Source organism: Schistocerca cancellata, chromosome 7 (genome assembly GCF_023864275.1).
Source record: "Schistocerca cancellata isolate TAMUIC-IGC-003103 chromosome 7, iqSchCanc2.1, whole genome shotgun sequence".
Classification (NCBI taxonomy): domain Eukaryota; kingdom Metazoa; phylum Arthropoda; class Insecta; order Orthoptera; family Acrididae; genus Schistocerca; species Schistocerca cancellata.
In genome coordinates, this window is record NC_064632.1 from 340,418,685 (window position 1) to 340,444,727 (window position 26,043).

Below are 26,043 nucleotides of genomic sequence, written 5' to 3' on the forward strand. Positions count from 1 at the left end.
ACTGCATACATAAAGCCAAGTGCGGATGTTCTTAAGGTAGATGCTGTGGAGCCCCAAGTGGTGCCACAGAGCTTGTTGCTAATTAGGTATCATAAAAGGGAATAGCTCTTTAAGCAAATAAACAGTGTTAAGCTGTTTCCCTTGCCATTGTTTATGTGACAGCATGATAGTAAATATATTAAAGGCCATCTTTAACATTGTTTTATGGTATAGGAAGGTGTCAACAAAATTAATTTTATGTTGTGCTGAATCATAGATAATATGCTGAAGTTGTTATACCTCATTACTGCAAAAATTGATGTATAATTTTCGTATCATAAACTGAAACAATTCAAAAATTTTAAATTTATGTTGTTGAGAGGTTTCCCAGTAATGTACTATTAACTTACAAAGCAAGCAAACAATGATAAGTCAATGGTAACTCATATTGGATGCAATCAGTTTGCAAGTAAACAATTTTAAGTAAACAGTGACATATTTTTAAGAACAAAATTTTGGATAAAATTTATGATTTTAAAAATATGTTGTTACTCTATAAATATTTGAAAACAATTACCAATCTGAATAAAAAATCACAGTGGATATATTTAAATATCATATTTATGAGATTTTATTGAAACCTGACAGTGCAATTTCTCGAAACTTCTAACTTGTCCCTTACCACTGTTTAGAGCCAAAGTTTGTAGTTAGTTTCTTAGTTAATTAGTTAGTTAGCTTCATGTTCCATGGATCATTTTGCACAATAAATTGTAATGCTGTGGAATGAGTCATTTTACATTACAAATTAATTTAGAAATATGGATGCATGCTGAACATTTATAAGTTCTCTCTCTCTCTCTCTCTCTCTCTCTCTCTCTCTCTCTCTAAACATAAATAAACATAAAAATGTGAGTTAGTAATTCCTACCCACTGCCTTTCACACATTATAATAACAGACATTCTTCTACAGAATAGAAGGAGTTGTCACGGAGAGACTTCAGCTTGTTTTCAAATTTTACTTTCCTGTGTGTCAAACATTTTATATCACAGAATAAGTGATCAGAATGTAGTGTTGTGCATCCCTTTTGGTGCTAAAGAGAACCTTAAAGTGAAGTAATGAATGTCATTTTTTCTTCTGTTATTGTAATTATGTCCATCATTGTTCCTTCTGTATTGCAGTGGATTATTCCCAGCAATCTTCATGAGGGTAAAAATATATTGTGAAGCAGTAGTCAGAATGACCAAACCCTAAAACAGATGTCTACAAGATGACCATGGGTGAGCACCAGATAATGTGCTTTATCCAATTTAAATATGGACGCCTAAGAATTTTGAAGTTTCCACCCTATTTATTATTTCCTGAATATGTTGTGGCTTTTTCAAAATTGGGGGGTGCCCTCACTATATTGGTTGAATTACTAAGTACAACATTCAGCATTCTTTTGGTTAGGCACAACATTATCCACTGTTTACCTATACCATCAATAACATAAAACTTCAAATTTTGTTGGAGAATACTGTGATTCACACAGTCAAATGCCTTAGGGAGGTCCTAGAAAATACCAACCAGCACTATCTTCTTATTTAATGCTTGTAAAATTTGGTTAGTGAACATGTAAATGGCATTCTCGGTAGAGCACCACCTCTGAAATCCAAACTGTGATTTGCTGAGGATGTTGTTACTAAGGAGGCATATTATTATAGAGGATATCACCTTCACAAAAATTTTGGAAAGTGATGTCAGCAGTGAAACAGATCAGTAGTTACTGACATCTCTATTATTGCCTTTCTTAATGAGAGGTTTAGCAATGGCATTTTGCAGTCTCTCTGAAAAAAAAAAACTGTGAATTAGTTATGCATTATATATTTTGAATGAGACCAGGCTTATTGTATGGAAGCAAATCCTTAGTATTCTATTGGAAACCCCATCAAAACCAGATAGCTTTTATTTTTGAGAGAATGTATAATTTTCGTAATTTCAGAAGGAGAAGTTGGTGATACATTCATGTGATTGAATTTTATAGGAGGGTTTTTTTTTATTTTTTTTATTTTTTTTTTTATTTTTTTTTATTTTTTTTTTTTATTACATACTGCTGTGATTTTTCTCTTGAAGTGTATGTCCCTAAGCTTTCTACTATATTTAAGAAATGATGTTAGCCTCTTCTGTGGTCGGTTGTCCTGTCTCTTGTTTCACTAAGTTCCATATAGCCTAAAGTCTGTTGTTGGAATTACTGATTTCTGACATTGTGTGCATGTTCAATAACCTTTCTTAATAAGTTTGAGTAGTTTTTTATGTGCAACTATTGCAGGATCTACTTGTTCTTGCCAACCGATACAATTCCCTTTTCCTTTCATAAGACAATTTAATCTGTTTAGCAATCCATGGTTTTTTACATGGCTGTTTAACATCCTGTTTGATCAGCTTATGCAGAACATTGTTTTCAGGTAATGACATGAATTTATCATTGAAATGGTGACTACATAGCATTGATGGCCCAGAGATCCCACCAGGGGAAGCTCAGTCGTTGAGTTCCAAGGCTTGTTAGCTGATGCAACATGAGCAACCTGCTTGTCGGTGATGATAAAATGATGATGAGGACAACACAGCACCCATTCCTTGAATTGAAAATTCACCGATTTGGCTAAGAATAGAACTGGTGCCCACTGCATAGCTGTCAGATGAGCAGATTACTCAGCTGGGAGTTGTGGATGGAGTAGATCAAATTTTATGATAACATTTTCTTCATTATAAATTTCATCGTAGGTCATACCGTGTAAACTGTTAATAAAAACATTTTTACTGAAGTCATTAACTATTCTAACTGCTTTCCACTGAGTAGTATCCATACTGTAAGGCACTTTGTTATTTATTTTAACTAATTGTGCATCAGAATCAGAGAGCTCATTTGTTCCTGGGTAGACAGTTATTTTCTTATTTTGAGCTTCACCGTAGAAGGGCTCTGTGTCAGCATGTGGCATGCAGCCATCAGGGCTCAGAACATTACATTGTGCTATAGAGTCAGTTTTTCTCATTACAGGGCATGGGAAAAATAAGCATTAGAATTTTTTTTTTTTTTTAACCCCAAAATGTGAAGTAGTTATGGATGGAGGTACAATTAGTCATGAACTCTCATCAGATAATCACTATTGTTTGTGATAACAGTGGTGGATCCTTTGTCTGCAGTGATTACAATCAAATTAGGATATCTTTGGAGACTTAAAACAAATTACGTGCATTATATGTTGCAATATCAAGGTACTTCAAAAAGAGCTGCTCCAAGTCTGACATATTGATATGCCTCATTGGTTATTTTTGCTGATTTAATTAATTCTTTATTTTTGCTTCAATTTTTTGACAATGTGATTTTATCTGAGAATGGCTATATATTACTTTACATGACTGAGAATGGAGTATACACTCATGCTCATAAATTAAGGATAATTGCAGACTGTGGTGCCACACAATGTGGCAATATACAAAACTGGTGCTAATAGTGTAGCCAAATAGGGAAACACACGATACAGATCTGTAAGTCCACGGTATTGGTGATAAGGTGAGAAAACCATCCCAAAACACATGTACTACAAAATGCCACTGTTTCCTGCCCACGTGCCCTGACATCAGAATGGGATATGACCACCATGCACACATACACAGGCCGCACAATGGGTTGGTATACTCTGGAGCTGGTGGTCAGCAGCTGCTGGAGCATAGCCTCCCATTCTTGCAACAGTGCTTGTCGGAGCTCCTGAAATGTTGTAGGGGTTTGAATACATGCAGCAATACTTCGACCGAGGGCATCCCAGATGTGCCCGATGGGGTTTATATCTGGAGAACAGGCAGGGCACTCCATTCACCTGATATCTTCTGTTTCAAAGTGCTCCTCCACGATGGCAGCTCAGTGGGGCCGTGCATTATCATCCATCAGGAGGAAGATGGGACCCACTGTACCCCTGAAAAGGCAGACATAATGGTGCATAATGACATCCCAATACACCTGACCTGTTACAGTTCCTCTGCCAAAGACATGCAGGTGTGTACATGCACCAATCATAATCCCACCCCACACCATCGAACCACAACCTCCATACAGGTCCCTTTCAATGACATTAAGCGGTTGGTATCTGGTTCCTGGTTCACGCCAGATGAAAACCTGGTGAGAATCACTGTTCAGACTATACCTCGACTCATCCATGAACTTAACCTGGGACCACTGTTCCAATGACCATGTACTGTGTTCTTGACACCAGGCTTTAAGGACTGTCCTGTGACCAGGGATCAGTGGAATGCTCCTTGCAGGTCTCCGGGAGAATAAACCATGTCTGTTCAGTCATCTGTAGACTGTGTGTCTGGAGACAACTGTTCCAGTAGCTGCAGTAAGGTCCCGTGCAAGGCTACCTGCAGTACTCCATGGCCGTCTGCAGGCACTGATGGTGAGATATTGGTCTTCTTGTGGTGTTGTACACTGTGGATGTCTGGTATTGTAGTGCCTGGACATGTTTCCTGCCCGCTGGATCGTTGCCATAATCTTGAGATCACACTTTGGGCACACGGAGGGCCCGTGCTATGACCTGCTGTGTTTGACCAGCCTCCAGTCGCCCTAGTATTCTACCCCTCATAACGTCATTAATATCTACATCTACATCTACATTTATACTCCACAAGCCACCCAACAATGTGTGGCAGAGGGCACTTTATGTGCCACTGTCATTACCTCCCTTTCCTGTTCCAGTCGGATATGGTTCACAGGAAGAACGACTGCCGGAAAGCCTCCATGCATGCTCTGATCTCTCTAATTTTACATTTGTGATCTCCTCGGGAGGTATAAGTAGGGGGAAGCAACATATTTGATACCTCATCCAGAAGCGCACCCTCTCGAAACCTGGACAGCAAGCTACACCGCGATGCAGAGCGCCTCTCTTGCAGAGTCTACCACTTGAGGTTGCTAAACATCTCTGTAATGCTATCACGCTTACCAAATAACCCTGTGATGAAACATGCCACTCTTCTTTGGATCTTCTCTATCTCCTCTGTCAACTCGACCTGGTATGAATCCCACACTGATGAGCAATACTGAAGTATAGGTTGAACGAGTGTTTTGTAAGCCATCTCCTTTGTTGATGGACTACATTTTCTAAGGACTCTCCCAATGAATCTCAACCTGTCACCTGCCTTACCAATACGTGTTCTTTGAGCCATTTTCAACACACAGTCACCATTAGCATATCTGAAAACATCTGCACACGTACTCACTGCATTGTACTCTGACATGCACCAGCACACCTCCGCATATGTGGACTGCTGCCAGCACCACAGTGCGATGACCGCAGGTCAAGTGCACCACATGGTCATACCCCAAGGTGATTTAAACCAGCAAACCACCCACAAGAGCATTGTTTCACCATATATCAGCATCATCCTTAATTTATGAGCAAGACTGTACTATCATATACATACATAACTCATGGATACTTTTGCACTCACAGATGAACTTCTCCAGTTCATAATTCTTCAGTGTTTCTTTGGAGATCCCTTATCATACAAAATGCAGTAACACTATCACTCTAAAACAAAATCAACAGAAAGTAAAAATTAGTTGCCAATCAGATGAGAAACAAGACTTGTAATTCGTCATTCTTTAGTTGCCATCAAGAATTTGTACATTACTCACATACAGTACAGACATCATAAACAACAGGTATGCTTTTTGAGAGTTATGAACATGATGCATAATTAAATTCTCATTCCCATTCGAAATGACAGTTCTACTTTCAGTAGTTTAAATAAAGGAACAGAGAAGTACTTATTTTTCTATGGTTCTGTGAAAGTTGAAAGATGAATTTTGTCATGTATCACAAAGATTGTAGAACTTCATACACAAGAATAAAGGATAAAATCTTTTTGTACCCTCTAGCCATGAAATGTAAACAACTGTAGGAGTAGGAGAGTTTGGAGAGAAGTGTGGAGGTAGGGGAAGAAGTGATGACATCCACTTTACAATCAGGGGGGAGGAGCAGTATGTGGGGAGCAATTCTTAGCTCCCTTATACATAATAGCCACTATGAGTATGACATTTTGTGCATTGCATCAAACATCTAGCAAAGTATGCTACACTGATAAAAGCAAGCTTCTTTTTTTGAGATGAGTTAAATACAGAATGAGTAGTGGACTACAAACCATTTCATCATTCATTTTAGCACAAATTGAATAACCACGTTGAGTTCAAACAGAGCATTTACCCACCAAAGGACGACCATATTGAAGTGCCACTTTTGGAACAGGAAAGTGCACTAGCTCCAGATCGAATCCGCATGGTGAATTAATGACGAGGGTTGTTGTGCTGGCCAGCTGGGATGTGGTTTTTAGGCAGTTTCCCACATCCTACTAGTTGAATACTGGGCTGGTACCTGAGTCCTGCCTTAGTTACATAAACATTTAGGAAATGTTGACTCATTTTTACATGAGTAACACTACACATAGATAGTTGGGGGTGCACATATTCCATCCCAGCAGGTGATGGGGTGGTGACTGGAAGCTGTGACCACCCCTTAAATTGTGTGTGTGAATTCCTAAGAGACCAAACTGCTGAGATCTTTGGTCCCCCCTTAAATTAACCATGCCAGATCTGTTAATAACCATGCCAACCCTTCACTGATGCAACAAAAGCACAATGTGTTTCAGAAGAAACAGGCATATATTAATATTTGTTATTATGGATCAGTCCAAAGAGACAATATATTTTATAAATATATGTTATGTTCTTAATGATTTCCAAAATACAGCTATTTGAAATTCATGGCATTTATTATGTTGATGATTTAAGTGTGTTTGTCGTTTGCAGGTTTCTCAATGATTGTTTGTGATATTGGTGAAACCTCAAAATTTACAATAATAAAATGCAAACAAAACAATAATTTGTTAGCTTTTTAAATACTTGCATGCATCTTAAAGAAACACATAGACAATATCTCTCCTTAACACAGCAGATTCTTTCTACAGGAATTGTAAAATGCATTGAAATTGCTAGTGAAATTCTTGAACTTCATTTGTAAAAGTGACTATTTAATTTACTATCATCAGCACCATTCCTGAACATTTCAGATAGGTGCATCTAAGAATACATTGAGGCTATTTTGTATTATGGTTTCCTTTCAGATTGGTAGTTACTAGCATATCTCAATATATGCCAGTTTGCTCCTGAAATATCATGTATGTGCTGAAGAAAATACGAAGAAAACAGTTCATGTTGAGGTCTTCACCATTGCTGTTAAGTTCCATTTGGGTGATGCACACTCAAATAATGACGATTCCCTGATTGAAATTAAGGATACTAAATTCACAGCACAAGTTCATGCATAAGTTTAGTTCTAATAACAACTGAAACATTGTTCATGACTGCATGAAGGTAGCAGAAACAAAATCCGTTAGTGTGATACTAATTCTGAGGGAAGCTTCATTCCGGATGGCTCTAGAGTGGCACCTGTGAGGGCCACTCCATGTGAAGTACTGTAAAGCAGTGCAGAGTCTATGCAATGTAGAGTGGAGCATCGGGGCTTGTCTCAGTGGGTTCTGATTGATGAGCTATGAGTGTAGCCAGGTCTGGACCAGAACTGAGTGAGTGGTTGAATGCTATTGCCGAAGGCTGTGCTTGACCTTAAATATTGGAGCTTCCCTGGGAGGTCCAACAAGACAGGGTGGTGGCCGGGGGGGAGGGGGGGGGAGGGGTACAAAGCAGCTCCATGGAATGGAATGGTGATAGTGTAGTTGCTGGAGGCACTGGGAGACTGGGATTGTGGGATTGACCATTCCAACATATGTACCAATGAAAGACACAACATTGGCGGGTGCTGAAAAACCTGTGGACAGTGATCATCGGCCAAGAGTGAAGAGGAAGCAGGTTGCAGTAGGACAGATGGAGCATGTGAGACATGCAGTGAGGCACATAAGGAGAGTACGAAGAGGGTATGAATGTAGGATGGAGGGATCAAATACAGTGGAAAAGTGGTCGCCAGATATGAGGTGCACCAGGGCACCAGAAGGAGCTGGCTAAGGAGCCCTGGGGCAGGAGAAGGTTCACTGCCATAATGGGCACAGGAGCACTGGAACAATGAGGACTGAAGGATGGCCCAGGGTAGCAGCAATGGCGTCACCATGGCATACAGTAGAGTGCTGGAACAATTGAACAGAGGAGGACCAGTGGGTGGTGGAATGCAGATCGCTGCAGTGCGCATAGGAGCAGGAAAATAACCTGGCTGGAGTATGGTCAGGGGCAATGGAAGGATCATCAGTACAGATGCATAAGAGTGGCAGTCCAGCTGTCAAGTCATGGTGCTGTGTGCAGAGAGGCAACTATGGCTTTTACGTCATAGGTGCAGTGTCGGGTACAGCACTAGCAAATGCAAGCGGAGTGCCAGAAGACATATTATGCTACCCTCAGGAAGGATGCCAGCCATGGCTGTATTCTCAGGAGAAAGGCACAGGAGGACAGAAGCAGGATTGGGATTGCAGCAAGAAGGGGCAGCAAGTGGGTGGCGGGTGATGCTGGCTGCAGTGAGAACAGAGGTGTCAAAAGAGCCAGTTGATGTGTCCAAAGCTATGCCTTCATGAGGAAGGCTGGCCATGACTGCACCTTTGTGGGGAAATACTAGCAGCATGTGTAATCAGTGTATGGCAGGAATACAACAGTTAATACTGTCAGTCCAACAGCTCAGTTTAAACTGCCACCCTCCCAGTAACAGCGAGCTGTCAATCACCATCTGATGTCTTCTCCAGTATATTACAGATACATGTCATTAACTCATAGTAATCTTACTATCCTAGTGACAATGAGAAAATTGTGCATCTGTTGAAACTATTGTTATCAGTTATTTTCTTGCACTACCTACATGCATAGCTATCTAACTCATTACATGGTGACATTTTCCTTTAAACTTGAGCTGTTAGGTTTTTTTAGATCTTTTATAACAACCTCTGTTGATAATTCTATGAAAATTACTTGCATGCTTACATATATTTAGAGAGATAGAGTTTATCTTTCAATATGGTGCATAACAGGACCTAATACACTCCAGGTTATAGTTTTATCAAGATAGAATGTTGTCAGAAATCTGGTAGTAAACAATGTTTATTTACGATTTACACTTGATGCAAGCAGTGGCTAGATCAATTACTATACTCAAAACAGTAAAGCAGGGATACATTAGGACCTATTTTTCATCAGTTGGTTAAAATGCCATGATCTCATCAGAAAATCAAAGTTTAATGTCCAAGAACATATAATGATTTTCAAAAATGTGGCTGGTGTGTTTAAACTGAATGCACTGGAGAAAATATTACATTCCTTTGTTACTATAATCCACAGTGGCTATGTAACAATTGAGAAACTTGAAAAGAGCAGACAAATACTAAAGATGATGGCACTTTAGCTACCTAAAATTAGGCCTATGCAGATAAATAATCCTGCCAGCACATTGATGTTAGCCCCTAGATTATAATTTTGTTATTATCAGCTGAAAACAGATTTGAATTTACATTACAGGGGCCAAGGAGAAACTGCGCAGAAAAAGAGAAGCAAAACATGACAGTCAACCATTGAACAATGAACTGAGAAAGGTATGTTATGTTTTTCTTTCCAGCAATTTAAATAAAACTTATCCATTCATTATTAAGTTCATATTTCTGGAAATTTGTGTGAAACTTAGGTTGTTTGATTTAGAAACTTTTGCACAAGTTGTTTGTTTACATACAGTTTGCATACATTAAAATTGCAGTAAAAGCTACATTTTATTGTTTTAAGTTAATTAACACATGTAAGTAAGAGCTGAGTTCTGCACCTGAAGCACTAATCTGTAGGCCTAAGTGATTTAATTCTATTTTTCAAGTGTGTAATCTGTGTTGCAATTCCTGATAAGTGTGGATGTTGTCATTCACTAACCAAAGTGGGAGCAGCATTTGTAGAATGTGGGTTGGAGTTTCACTTCAGTGACTGTAGTGGAGAACTGAATGGGGAGTTCAATGAGGCTCTCTCATGGAACTGTACGCTCTGCAAGAAATACAAGAGCTTGCTAATCCAGAGGGAAAGATGTGTGCCCTTCAGGCTGAGTTAGAACATGCAAAATTTGAGCTACACAGGTTGAATGGACAAAAAGAGTGGATACAGGGTAAAGGTAACAAGCAATGGGTGAAAGGGGAATAGCTCTTCAACACCATCTGCTTTTGAACTTACAGTATCAAATAAATTTGACTTGTTACCTGCTGTAGGACGGGAAGAGCCTCATTAATCTCTATGTCCCAGTATGGTGCAACAGACTTATAGCAAAGAAATTCAGCATAGATTGGTACCAAGAGAGATTAGGCAGAAAAAAGCCTTGGTGCTTGATAGTAGCAATGGGAGGGGTGTAGGGCAGATGGTACAGGACAAATTACAAACAGGTTTCCAGATCACAAGTACTGTGATGCCAAGTGCTGCCCTTAACCAGGTGATAGGGGACATAGGGAATTTGTGCAAAGATTTTGGCAAAGAGGATTGATCACATTCTGATAGGTGGAGTGGGGAACAGCCTAGCTAAGCACAGTAATTACAGTATTAAGGGTGATTTGGATGTAATAGGAATAACAACTGTGCACACAAATATGAGTATTGTGGAGGTCCTACAGCATCATGACCAACCCTGGGTTAACTCTGATGTGAATCATGAGAATAGTGAGTTGAGCAGGCTGTTGCAGATTGAAATGAAATGTCATATGAGTGCGGTGCCTGTTACTACAATTTGGAAGTTAGCAGGCTTTGTGGAGATGTTTGTTAATCAGAGATTTATTCTGCCTGACTACTGTGGTGACTAAACCAAACACTGTGGTATGATTAAAAATAATTTTTATTGTTGTTGCTATGTGTCAGTGCCAGTTGTTAGTCACTTGAAAGCAGGAATTCCAAACAAATTACATTAATTATGGCATGCAGTGGGGTAATGGGTACCTAATGTTTGTTACATGTCATGAGCACCACAGACTATGGCCTGTATACTTAATGAAGATATGTTGCCCTCAAAGATAATCCTGCTCTTCTGCTCTCAATGTAATCTCTTGTGCAAAGAAACAAATAAATAAAGCAATTCTATAAATAAAAGGGTTGAATATAATCAAGAAAACAGATCTACAATAATAAGTGAAATGTAATTGTGAGGCATATTGTGCTCTAATGAAACACATGTTACATCTGCAAGGGTTTGTGGGATTACTGAAGAATGGGATGTCAGACGTCACCAGAGATGACATATTGTACAGATCTATATAGACCTATATAGGTCAACTGAAGTATGGGATTTTTTTTTAATTATTATTATTCACTTTCAGTACAAATAGTATCGACTGAAAATTATCTTAGTAGTACCAGCAACAGATAAGAAACCTTTAACAGTAAAATCTGTACTTCAGTTTACCTATGTAGGTCAACTGTAGAACAGGATGCTCGTGAAACTTCCTGGCAGATTAAAACTGTGTGCCTGACCGAGACTCGAACTCGGGATCTTTGCCTTTCGGGGGCAAGTGCTCTACTATCTGAGCTACCGAAGCACGACTCATGCCCGCTACTCACAGCTTTACTTCTGCCAGTACCTCGTCTCCTACCTTCCAAACTTTACAGAAGCTCTCCTCTCGCAGGAGAGCGTCTGTAAAGTTTGGAAGGTAGGAGACGAGGTACTGGCAGAAGTAAAGCTGTGAGTAGCGGGCGTGAGTCGTGCTTTGGTAGCTCAGATGGTAGAGGACTTGCCCGCGAAAGGCAAAGATCCCGAGTTCGAGTCTCGGTCGGGCACACAGTTTTAATCTGCCAGAAAGTTTCATATCAGCGCACACTCCGCTGCAGAGTGAAAATCTCATTCTGGAAACATTCCCCAGGCTGTGGCTAAGCCATGTATCCGCTATATCCTTTCTTTCAGGAGTGCTAGTTCTGCAAGTTTCGCAGGAGAGTTTCTGTAAAGTTTGGAAGGTAGGAGACGAGGTACTGGCAGAAGTAAAGCTGTGAGTAGCGGGCATGAGTCGTGCTTCGGTAGCTCAGATGGTAGAGCACTTGCCCACGAAAGGCAAAGATCCCGAGTTCGAGTCTCGGTCGGGCACACAGTTTTAATCTGCCAGAAAGTTTCATATCAGCGCACACTCTGCTGCAGAGTGAAAATCTCATTCTGGAAACATCCCCCAGGCTGTGGCTAAGCCATGTCTCCGCTATATCCTTTCTTTCAGGAGTGCTAGTTCTGCAAGGTTCACAGGAGAGCTTCTGTAAAGTTTGGAAGGTAGGAGACGAGGTACTGGCAGAAGTAAAGCTGTGAGTAGTGGGCGTGAGTCGTGCTTCGGTAGCTCAGATGGTAGAGCACTTGCCCGCGAAAGGCAAAGATCCCGAGTTCGAGTCTCAGTTGGGCACACAGTTTTAATCTGCCAGGAAGTTTCATATCAGCGCACACTCCACTGCAGAGTGAAAATCTCATTCAGGATACTCGTGTTAGTAAAGGAGAAAAACTTGACATAAGTAAAATTTGTATCTCATACTGCAGTTGAACTATACAGGTCAACTGAAGAATAGGATACTAGTGCTAGAGCAGGCAAAAAATAATGACATATGTAATATTTGTATCCCAGGATACTGAGGTAAAGGATGCCAATGTTACACATGTCGAGTTATTCGTCTTTGCTAGTGCTAGTATCCTATTCTTCAGGTGACCTATATAGGTCATGGGAAGTATGGGATACAAATTTTTCATATGTTGGTCTTTTTACCTTCGATAGTACTAGTATCGACTGAAAATTATTGTAGTAATACTAGTGCTAGCGAAGGTAAAAAAAGCGACTACTGTAAAATTTGTATTCCAGACTGCAGTTAACAAATCCTGCTTTAAGTCTTCCATATTTATAGGAATAGATAAATCCACACCTAAAAACGAAACTCAAAAAGTAAAAATTGTCCAGAATGAAAAACAATTTTTCCAAAATATCTCAAACTCACTAAGAATGAAAATGAGTACTGAATGAACTGGAATGAACAAATGATTTAAATTAATACAAGCATCAAAAATCATACACAATGTGTAGCCCTTCTTTTAAGAACACATTCATTTATTTCAGTTTACAATGATGACACCTCACCGCAGAAGATAAATGATATGGCTCAAAAATAAAGACATTAATATCTTTGAGTAAACTATGATGTCATAGGTCAAAGCCAGCGGGTTGTAAACCATTCTTCAGTTGACCTGTTGTTATTGTTGTGGTCTTCAGTCCTGAGACTGGTTTGATGCAGCTCTCCATGCTACTCTATCCTGTGCAAGCTGCTTCATCTCCCAATACCTACTGCAACCTACATCCTTCTGAATCTGCTTTGCGTATTCATCTCTTGGTCTCCCTCTACGATTTTTACCCTCCATGCTGCCCTCCAATACTAAATTTGTGATCCCTTGATGTCCTACCAACTAATCCCTTCTTCTGGTCAAGTTGTGCCACAAACTTCTCTTCTCCCCAATCCTATTCAATACTTCCTCATTAGTTATGTGATCTACCCATCTAATCTTCAGCATTCTTCTGTAGCACCACATTTTGAAAGCTTCTATTCTCTTCTTGCCCAAACTATTTATCGTCCATGTTTCACTTCCATACATGGCTACACTCCATACAAATACTTTCAGAAACGACTTCCTGACACTTAAATCTATACTCCATGTTAACAAATTTCTCTTCTTCAGAAACGCTTTCCTTGCCATTGCCAGTCTTCATTTTATATCCTCTCTACTTTGACCATCATCAGTTATTTTGCTCCCCAAATAGCAAAACTCCTTTACTACTTTAAGTGTCTCATTTCCTAATCTAATTCCATCAGCATCTCCCGACTAAATTTGACTACATTCCATTATCCTCGTTTTGCTTTTGTTGATGTTAATCTTATATCCTCCTTTCAAGACACTGTCCATTCCATTCAACTGCTCTTCCAAGTCCTTTGCTGTCTCTGACACAATTACAATGTCATTGGCGAACCTCAAAGTTTTTATTTCTTCTCCATGGATTTTAATACCTACTCCGAATTTTTCTTTTGTTTCGTTTACTGCTTGCTCAATATACAGATTGAATAACATCGAGGAGAGGCTACTACCCTGTCTTACTCCCTTCCCAACCACTGCTTCCCTTTCATGTCCCTTGACTCTTATAACTGCCATCTGGTTTCTGTACAAATTCTAAATAGCCTTTCGCTCCCTGTATTTTACCCCTGCCACCTTCAGAATTTGAAAGAGAGTATTCCAGTCAACATTGTCAAAAGCTTTCTCTAAGTCTACAACTGCTAGAAACGTACATTTGCCTTTCCTTAATCTTTCTTCTAAAGTAAGTCATAAAGTCAGTATTGCCTCACGTGTTCCAGTATTTCAACGGAATCCAAACTGATCTTCCCCGAGGTCGGCTTCTACTAGTTTTTCCATTCGTCTGTAAAGAATTCATGTTAGTATTTTGCAGCTGTGGCTTATTAAACCGATTGTTCAGTAATTTTAACATCTGTCAACACCTGCTTTCTTTGGCACTGGAATTATTATATTCTTCTTGAAATCTGAGGGTATTTCGCCTCTTTCATACATCTTGCTCACCAGATGGTAGAGTTTAGTCAGGACTGGCTCTCCCAAAGCCGTCAGTAGTTCCAATGGAATGTTGTCTATTCTGGGGGCCTTGTTTCGACTCAGGTCTTTCAGTGCTCTGTCAAACTCTTCACGCAGTATCATATCTCCCATTTCATCTTCATTTACATCCTCTTCCTTTTCCATAATATTGTCCTCAAGTACATCGCCCTTGTATAGACCCTCTATATACTCCTTCCACCTTTCTGCTTTCCCTTCTTTGCTTAGAACTGGGTCTCCATCTGAGCTCTTGATGTTCATACAAGTGGTTCTCTTATCTCCAAAGGTCTCTTTAATTTTCCTGTAGGCAGTAACTATCTTACCGCTAGTGATATACACCTCTACATCCTTACATCTGTCCTCTAGCCATCCCTGCTTAGCCATTTTGCACTTCCGTCGATCTCATTTTTGAGACATTTGTGTTCCTTTTTGCCTGCTTCATTTACTGCATTTTTGTATTTTCTCCTTTCATCAATTAAATTTAATATTTCTTCTGTTACCCAAGGATTTCTACTAGCCCTCGTCTTTTTACCTACTTGATCCTCTGCTGCCTTCACTACTTCATCCCTCAAAGCTACCCATTCTTCTTCTACTGTGTTTCTTTCCCCCATTACTGTCAATTGTTCCCTTATGCTCTCCCTGAAACTCTGTACAACCTCTGGTTCTTTCAGTTTATCCAGGTCTCATCTCCTTAAATTCCCACCTTTTTGCAGTTTCTTCCGTTTTAATCTACAGGTCATAACCAGTAGATTGTGGTCAGAGTCCACATCTGCCCCTGGAAATATCTTACAATTTAAAACCTGGTTCCTAAATCTCTGTTTTACCATTATATAATCTATCTGATACCATTTAGTATCTCCAGGGTTCTTCCATACAACCTTCTTTCATGATTTTTAAACCAAGTGTTAGCTATGATTAAGTTGTGCTCTGTGCAAAATTCTACGAGGTGGCTTCCTCTTTCATTTCTTAGCCCCAATCCATATTCACCTACTACATTTCCTTCTCTCCCTTTTCCTACACTCGAATTCCAGTCATCCATGACTATTAAATTTTCATCTCCCCTCACTATCTGAATAATTTCTTTTATTTCATCATACATTTCTTCAATTTCTTCGTCATCTGCAGAGCTAGTTGGCATATAAACTTGTACTACTGTGGTAGGTGTGGGCTTCGTATTTATCTTGGCCACAATAATGCGCTCACTATGCTGTTTGTAGCAGCTTATCCGCATTCCTATTTTCTTATTCAGTATTAAACCTACTCCTCCATTACCCCTATTTGATTTTGTGTTTATAACCCTGTAGTCACCTGACCAGAAGTCTTGTTCCTCCTGCCACCGAACTTCACTAATTCCCACTATATCTAACTTTAACCTATCCATTTCCCTTTTTAAATTTTCTAACCTACCTGCCCGATTAAGGGATCTGACATTCCATGCTCCGATCCGTAGAATGCCAGTTTTCTTTCTCCTGATAACGACATCCTCTTGAGTAGTCCCCGCCCGAAGATCCGAATGGGGGACTATTTTACCTCCGGAATATTTTACCCAAGAGGATGCCATCATCATTTAATCATACAGTAAAGCTGCATGCCCTCGGGAAAAATTACGGCTGTAGTTTCCCCTTGCTTTCAGCTGTTCGCAGTACCAGCACAGCAAGGCCGTTTTGGTTATTGTTACAAGGCCAGATCAGTCAATCATCCAGACTGTTGCTCTTGCAACTACTGAAAAGGCTGCTACCCCTCTTCAGGAACCACACGTTTGTCTGGCCTCTCAACAGATACCCCTCCGTTGTGGTTGTACCTACGGTACGGCTATCTGTATCGCTGAGGCACGCAAGCCTCCCCACCAACGGCAAGGTTGACCTAAGATTGCTATAACAGTAGTACTTGCTGCATCCGAGAACATATGAATGACAGAGTATCAGGCTAATGTCATCCATTCTGCACCATATGATGACACATTTACAATTCATGTTCATATTATTCTTCACTATGAATCAGGCCCTAGTATGTAGATAAATTTGATATAAGTTAGCCACTTCTAGAACAGTATGTCCAGAAGTGCATAGAATTTGGATACCAGTTTCACTCAGAGTAATCATAAATAGTTAATTTGATACTGCCATTCAGGTCTGTTAATAATGAAACTACAATTTCACTCTCTCACCCTCACATTCAAACATGAAACACTGAACAGTTTTTGATGTTGCTGAGCACCAGTCATACAATAATTTTTAAATGATCACACCACCATTTGAGTGTATTGTTGTTTATTTAACTATGACCTATGTTTCGACCTTTATGCCATTTTCAAGTGACTGAGTTTATTTTATTAACATATATTGCAGGACATCAAACTCAAAATTGGCCATAAATTAAGAAAGATATTAGCTCCCTATGAAATTCCAGATGTAACATTATCATCTTGTAAAAATATCAATAAATAGTAGTAGGAGCACATCATGTTTAATAAAAACAAGTTTACTTTGGTATATAAAAGATGAACACTTGTCCTTGAGAGTGGGAGATGGGGATATAATATACACAGCCTACACCGGAAGGGCAATGGAAAGATAGGCAGGCTGAGCTTCTCGCAGATAACAGATAACAAAGGGAGGGGCTGGGGGGGGGGGGGGTGTTCCCACCATCATTGGTGTCGGTAGAGGTATCTGTTTACAGTTAGAATCAGGATTCAAGCATCTTGTTTTGAAAGAAGTCAAAATAGTACAAGAGCCCCACAAAATGCTTAAGAATGTAAAGAAAATTAAGGTTAGCTTAATTCCATCAAAATACTAGAGGACTGAGTAATAAGGTAGAAAAGTTTGTTTCTTATCTGTTTGGAAAATTTAGTGAGGTATATAAAGATAACCTCCTATGTCTACTGAGCACCACATAATCACAGGGTTAAAGAGTACAGTCTAGTGGCTTACTCATGTAGAAGTAATATGGGAAAAGGAGGAGTTGTTACATATTTTAAAACAGAACACAAGTTCAAAAACATTGAAACAAGTAGATTTTGTAGTGAACAGCTTGTGGAAGTGTGTGCTTGTGAATTAATATTGAAAGATACTTTTGTTCATTTTAATTATAACTATATATAGATCCCCACTGGGAAATTTTGAACTTTTTATTAAGAATCTCGATTCCTTACTGTGCTATCTGTCAGACAGCAGCAAGCAGTTAATAGTCTTTGGTGACTTCAGTCTAGATTTTCTAAGTTATTCTAATAGAAAGAATGATGTTGAAACCTTATTTGGATCCTACGATTTAATTTCAGTAACCAACTTTTCAGCATGGGTGTCTAAAGACAGTTTGACCCCAACTAATAATGAAATTAGAATGAAATCCAGACCATTAGCTATTTACAGGTGTTGATAAATATCAAAGGCACCAGTTGAAAATGAGTGCCACGACTGGGACTCAAACCTGGGACCTCCTGCTTACATGGCATACACTCTATCCAACTGAGCCATTGAGGAGACAGAGGATAGTTTGACTACAGGGACTTATCTCTGGCATGCTCCCCATTAGACCCACACTTCTAACTTACTGTCCACACACTACAGATGTAGTGCCCCTGCCCACTTTATTCATTACTCACAGCAGTCAGTATACCGATTCCCATAAGAGTTTGAGCAATGTGAATGCATCCACACTAAAGAAGATCATTGTCTGGTAAGCCTTATCTATATGAAGATGGTCCGAAAGAACAGATACCATCTTCATATACCAACTAATAATGTTTTCTATAATGCAGCTCAAAGCAAGAAAATAACTGTTTACCCAGTGACAAATGCTCTCTCAATTCATGACAGTCAGTTAGTTGGGATAAATAACATGCTGTCTTGCAGTATGAATAGTCCTCAGTGGAAATCAATTATAATAATTAATGACTCCAGGACAAATGTTTTAAGAATAGTTTACAAGATATGACCTGGAGTGAAATTTATAATGAACCAAATGCTAACAAAAAAATTAATCTATTCCACGATAAATTTGTATCATTAGTTGAAAACAGCTTTCCACATAAACTAATCAGCCAGGATATTAAACAGCCATTTACAAAACCATGGATCACTAAGTGGATTATAATACCTTGTGAAAGGAAAAGAGCACTGAATCTATTGGCAAGAACAGGTAGAAATCCTGCAGTAGTTGCAAACTCTGAAAACTACTCAGAATTACTAAAAAAGGTTATTATAAAATCAAGGAACATGCACATAATGTCAGAAATCAGTAATTCCAACAACAGACTTAAGGCTATATGGAATGTAGGGATACAGGAGACAGAAATGGATAATGTCACTACTGAACTGAATGGACGGGCTATAAATGGTGAGTCCTAGGAAGCAAATATATTAAATAATTATTTCTTAAATACAGTATAAACATGGGAAGAAACAGTTCAAGAGAAAAATTACAGCATTGTGTTGGAAAAGTAACTCTCATAAAATTCAGTCATACCAATGTATCAGCAACTTCTCCTTCTGAAATTAAGAAAGTTATGCATTATCTCAAAAATAAAAGCATGTATGGTTTTGATGGTATTTCCAATAGAGTACTTAAGATTTGTTTCCACATAATAAGCCTGGTCTTGTCTGAAATAAACAGGATGAGTAACCTAACACTACCACAAAAAAACCTTCCAAACCACAACAAACACTGAATAAACAATTCCTCATTCCAAAAGTGAATTGAAACCCTCAGCTGCTGACAGGTGTTGTTGATATACCTTGATGGGGACAGCTGAAAATGTGTGCCCTGACTGGGACCCGAATCCAGGATCTCTTGCTTACATGGTAGCTGAGGGTTTCAATTAACTATCATTTATTCTACAGAAGCTGCACAGTCATCAATGGCATCTGCTCTTTCGGGAACAGTTACTATCCTCAGATATAGTTAAAGGCTACCCTGTCACTGACCTTTGCCTGTGCGAATGCGCAAAGGTTGCCCAAACTCTTATGGGAACCGTCACCTTAGTTGGGGCGAGTAATGGGTTGATGGACAAATATCTATTACGAACATTATGTATGTAGATTGTGGACAGTTGGGAGTCTGGGTCTCACGGGAAGTGTGCAAGGGATAAGTCCCTGCAGTCATGCTCTTAATCTATGTCCTCAGTGGCTCAGATGGATAGAGTGTGTGCCATGTAAGCAGGAGATCCCAGGTTCGGATCCCATTCGGAGCACACATTTTCAGCTGTCCCCATCAAGGTATATCAACAGCACCTGTTGGCAGCTCAGGGTTTCAATTAATTATCATTTATTCTAGAGAAGCTGCATGGTGATCAATGGTATCTGTTCTTTTGGGAACAGTTACTATCTCCATATGTAGTTAAAGGCTACCCGTCCATTGACCTTTGTCTGTGCAAATGCGCACAGGTTTCCCGAACTCTTATGGGAATTGTCACCTAAGTTGGAACAAGTAATGAGTGGAGGGCCAAATATCTATTAGGAACATTATGTATGTAGATTGGGGACAGTTGGGAATGTGGGTCTCACGGGAAGCATGCAAGGGATAAGTCCCTGCAGTCGTGCTATTCATCTGTGTCCTCAGTGGCTCAGATGGAAAGAGCATCTGTCATGTAAGCAGGAGATCCCGGGTTCTGGTCCCGGTTGGGGCACACATTTTCAACTGTCCCCATTGAGGTATATCAACAACACCTGTCAGCAGCTGAGGTTTTCAGTTAATTATCATTTATTCTAGAGAAGCTGCACAGTCATCAATGGTATCTGTTCTTTTGGGAATAGTTACTATATTCATATGTTTTTTGATGTGTGTATTTTGGATATTCTCATTGACTAGTGTCATGTGAAATAATGTTCTTGAGTAACTATCTTTAAGAAAGGAAGTGTTCATTGCTCAAAAGTGTGCAGTCAGAATAATATCTTGCACTCACACACAATCATCTTGTAGACATCTCTTTAAGGGAGTTGGACATTCTGACTACTGCTTCACAGTATATATATTCCATCATGAAGTTTGTTGGAAACAATCCACTACAGTTCAAAACGAATAATGATGTATGTAATTACAATACCAGAAGGAAAAATAACATTCATTACTCCACATTAAGGCATTTTTTAGCACAAAAAGGGGTGCACAGTGCTGCAATGAAAATTTTGATCACTTATCCAGTGATATAAAATGTGACAGATAGCAAAGTAAGGTTTGTAAACAAACTGAAAAGGTGTCTCCTTGATAACTCCTTCTATTCCGTAGGAGAATTTGTGTTATTGTAATGTGTAAAAGGTGGTGAGTAAGAATTTGTAACTCATCTATGTGTTTTTTAAGAAAAAAAGCCAAACCTTATAAATGCTGAACAGATAGCCATCATTACAAATTAATTTGCAATTTTAATGTAAAATGACATGTTCTGCATCATTAGGATTTATCATGCAAAATGATCTGTGGAACATGAAACTACTAACTAACAATGTTATTGTGCCACTAAATCTGCTGAAAATAATAACTGTTTATCCTAGTTCCAGAGCACAACTTTTTATTATCCACTGCAATTTTTATTTAACAAACAGCTCACAGATGTAAAGCAGGAAATAGGAACCACATACCTGCACCCTCCCGAAGGCAGCACTAGCATCTTCCTCCTTCCCTACTCTGCTATCCTTTCTACTCTCCATTTCAAGCCTCTTCTGTACCTCCACTATCCAGCCCAGCCAAGATCACTGCTCTCCTCAGATGCAGTCGCAGTTGGGCCTTAGTACTCGGTGATGACGGTGGCTATGTGTGTGTGAGTTATGTGTGTGTGTGTGTGTGTGTGTGTGTGTGTGTGTGTGTGTGTGAGTGTGTGTGTGCAGTCACATACACATGTTTTGTTTTGTTTACGCCCAACAGTGATTAATATTGTTGTATGCATCCCAGGTCTTTGATTATGAGCATTGTTCTATGATATACATTATGCTATGTGTGATAAGAATTGTATAGCTGTCTCTAGAACACTAATACACACTGCAACTCAAGAAGGTAATATGTGCCCATTAGATGATATTTTTCATCATGCAGATGCTGTGAAGTTAGTCACAAATTTTGGCATTGAGGACTTGGACATTTTAAACATACAACCACCCATTTATTGATTAGAAAAGTGTTTGTTCAGCTTACATGGATACACATCACTTTAGATTTTGTATTTTTTGCATAAAATAAAAACTTTCTCCAAAAACATGAAGTAGGAGAGCAAAATATCTAATTTACGTAGTACATCACACTGTACATGATCCACTGTACATGGCTTCATATGGAGGAGCCCATTATATTTCAAGAAAATCATTTGGTTACATGGTATAAGCATCAAAACAAGACTGTGATACTTTCATTGTGTTTAAGGCATAAACTGAAAATGAAATTGGTTGAAAAATTAAGACACTTAGAACAAATAATTGTGAGTAATTTTCAGTGTTTGAAGACATTATTGAAGGCAGGTAGAAATCAATATGCTGTGACATTTTCTTGTACACCAAACCAAAATTCTGATGGGTATTGCCTAAATCGGATGGTCATTGAAAAGGCAAGTTCAGTGATTACAGATACAGGACAGGAAACAATTTCAGTCTGAAGCTATTAATATTATCTATCTGATGAATCAGTCTCCAACAAGAACTGTTAAAAGCATTACTCCCAAAGAATTTTGGAATGGGTGTCGAATGAATCTGCATCACTTCTAAATCTATGTGCATTGATCATTTGCAGATAATATCAAAAGAGCAACAAACAAAGTTCAACATATTGTGAATTTTGTAAAGTATAATTTCTAATTGATCTGCATTCACCAAAGACAGTTGTCTTGCTTGCCCATGATGTACAAGTCATCAAAAATTAAAAATGCAACAAATGGTGTACTTTTGGGGGTAGCAAAACCATTAATGCCCAGGAACGAGCTTGAGACTGAGACAGAGAAAGAGAAGCCAAGACATGCTGATCTATCTTATGCTGGCACAATATCTGGAAAAAAACTGGTAGCTCCTACAGAAACACGGCATCAGTGTATTTTACTCCTGTTAACAAATATAAAAAGTCTTCTTTGTTTCAATAGAGGACTCTAAAAGCCAGTTATGTATCACATTCCACGTAAATATGGCTTGTCTTATGTGGGACAAACTACTGGAACAGTCAAGGAAAGATACAAGGAACATCAGCAACACATCAGACAAAAAGAACTGAGCAAATCATCTATCACTAAACACTGTCTCGGATATATTCTTGAATGAGATATAAAGACACTATTACCATGGTACAAATACCAAGTTTCTTAGGTAGTATGATAAAGGACCCTATCAAAACAGAGATATTAGAAAGCCTATTAAACAAGAATAGAAGTTTCAATTTAAACAAGGCTTGGTCTTTGGCACTAAGGCTCTGAAAAACAAAAGAGCATCAAAGGGCAGAACAAGCATCAGGAATGAAACTCACAATCAGCAGTAAATAATGGTATGAAACCAACAATTGCTCATAGACAAACTGGAGTCCAGGCAGCGAGTAGACATAACAGTACAACTCCCAGTACCTGAGGATGATTGGGTTTTTCATTAAAATATTGTATGTAAAATGGAAACAACTCAGCTCAACATATGAAAGTACACCATTGATCAATCACACCACAAAAACCTGAGAGAACACAAAGATGTGACTGTGAGAACGACACCAGAAGGAGCACAAAATGTAATAATTGACAAAGATATGAGTTCTGTTCCTTTGTATTTCCAGATAATATGATTTGATTGTACAGGCTGTGCACAGTTGATGACAATATCTAACATTGGTTAAACAGCACCAAGACCAACACAGCCTGCTGATGTTGATCAAAATGTAATTCACCTTTAATTGGTATGACATGACATTGAGCAGACAGTGAATGGTGATGTCAGTAGGGATGCTAATCAACATACAGATACAGATCCTGTACAGCCGAAAATTAGAATACCATTCTTTCAAAGAAAACCAAACCCAAAATATTTAAATGATGATTTTACCTGTTTTGTTTGAGTTCTTGAAAAAAATTTATGTTAAGAAATTATGAATCATGATTATTGTAAAAATGGAAAAAACCTTAAATGATGAATGTAAGCTGCTACCTGAAAATGAGAGTTTGACTTTGATCAATTTACCACCACAGGCACTGAGTCTGTAGTGAATTTTCAAAGTCAAAGAAGCAGCAAATGATGCTGTTCGAGGCTATAATGTTCGTTTTGTCTGAAAGAAATGGCAGATGGTGATGTTGAATGTTCTAAGGCTCATTTTGGTGCAGAAGGTTATTCCCAGGTATCAGGAGTGGACTTTGATTAATCATTTATCATTCTTTATTTTATAACTTGCTAGCTTTAGTATCTGAAATTTATCTTGAGACTGAACATGCGGTTCTTGGAATCCTATTCCTATATGGTGATCTCAATTAAGAGGTTTAGATTCATCAGCCCTAAGGCTACATGAAGAAGAAGTAGGAGATGAAAGTTAATGAACTCAAGAAGACAATTTATGGCTTAAAACAGGCTTCAAATATCTAGTATGAGAAATTAGAAACATTACATAAAGTGAACCTAAAGGAGTGAAGTGTTTCACTGTTTCAGAATACATTTGTTTCGATTATGATCACCAAAATTCTTATTCATGAGCTTCTGTATTTGGATTAAGTGTGCATATTATGTAATTCTCCTTTAATGTAGGCTTATTCTTCACTGCAACTTCTCCAGTGCTGAAAGCTGTAAACTTTCCTGAAGTTTGCAACTTTTTACCAGTTAAGATTGTCATTCATCAGTGTGGTAGACACTTTTCAACATGACTTCCATCAAGTGATATGTTATAGTTTGGAAGCCAGAATATGATCCACACATTTACTGAGAAGCAGCACATACCCATTTTGCCTAATATCAAATAGAAATAATAAATGGAAGAAAGAAACAAAGATAGAATTAATGAATCAATTTAAGATAAGAGATGTTGCGTGAACTCATTTGGTGTCTCTGCATGAGATAAAACAAGATAGAAAGCACAAAATAATTAGTTATGATCAGAGTAAATATTCATAAGACAAACACGAGAAATGCGATGTGCAAGATAGCAATTTGGTTGTCCATTCTCTCAAACTGATTTAAAGTTATAAAAATGTGAATAAAAATCAACAGACAACTTTGCATTATATCACATTTGTTATCAGCAAGCTGTTAGTTCACTTTTATATTCAGCTCAAGACTGTGCCCTGCATATGCTGTGGGGTTTGTAAGTAAATTCAACTTCAGTTATCGAAAAATCCACTGGCAAGCAGTCAGACTAATTAAAAATTCATTAAAGGTACAGACAGGATAATACTAACTTTATGGAAAAGTGAAACAACTGAAATTGAAGGCTTCTGCAATGCTGAACATGCATCATATCTCAATCAACATTTCACTCTATTTTTGAGCTAACAGGAGCAGCTGGGATTCAAGACCATAACTCTGTTAATTATAGAATCCAAACATATGGCCTTATCAACCACAATGTAATATACCTTCAAGGACTGCTCCAAGAATTTTGCATTACGTACAGTGAAAAACCAATAAGACTGTTCCGTGCAATAGGCATGCCATTGCTCTGAGTCACAATGGTATACATCACACTCAAACAAGACACATCATTGTGAGGTATCACTACATTTGTGACCTAATTAATGAGGAAATTTAAGTGTCAAGATGATTAGTACTGGCAAGCAACAGGCTAATGTTTTAATGAAAGGATTACCGAAGTTTGGGCATAAGTAGTGCAGCCAAGCTGTGAATCTTTTTAGAGTTCTCAAATTAACATCCCTAGTACTTGTGGGGTGTTAGAAACAGCTGCATTTTTATGCAGTCACCTTGTAGTACTTTATTGTTTTCATCTTTAGTTTCTCTTGTAACAACTATGGATAAATAATCAAAATATCCACGGGTGTACTGCCAGTCTAGTGTCCAACGGGCACAATATTTCGGCCATCATATATGTTGCCCAGGTGAACTGATGCACTGAGTTCCTGTGAACGTGCCGGCATGGAGATCCGTAGGCTATGGCTGCTCAGAGGGAACTGGGTTCAGTTGCGGCCGATTTAAATACCCTCCGCCTGCGGCGCGCTCCCTCCACCATCCATGCTCCGCGCCACGGTTGTGCGGTGGAACAGATTGCGACAGCGTCTGAGATGACGTCGGTGTGATGGCTCTGTCTGCTATGGTCATCACAACTATACATTTGCTCGATTTACTCTTGATTAACCCAATTGCTGGTTCCCAAGCATTGCTGAGATTATAACCACAGTCATGGTTTATGAGGTCGTCATTGGTGATTTTCTGACAAACAATGTTCAGTGACCACCGACTTGCTCGGATACATCAGTCGAGTGTTCCTCTGGTGTTCACGGCATCAATCCTCGATGGTACACATTGTCTGACCAATATACGA

At 38.8% G+C, this 26,043-nt stretch overlaps 1 protein-coding gene across 1 annotated transcript in view; it reads left to right on the plus strand.

Moving 5' to 3' along the window:
* Positions 1–26,043, plus strand: part of LOC126091843 (uncharacterized) — a 443,987-nt gene that overhangs the window by 311,003 nt on the left and 106,941 nt on the right. The window contains exon 23 of the mRNA XM_049907099.1: positions 9,519–9,592. Coding sequence (XP_049763056.1) covers positions 9,519–9,592 — 74 coding nt within the window. The remainder of the gene's footprint in view (positions 1–9,518; positions 9,593–26,043) is intronic.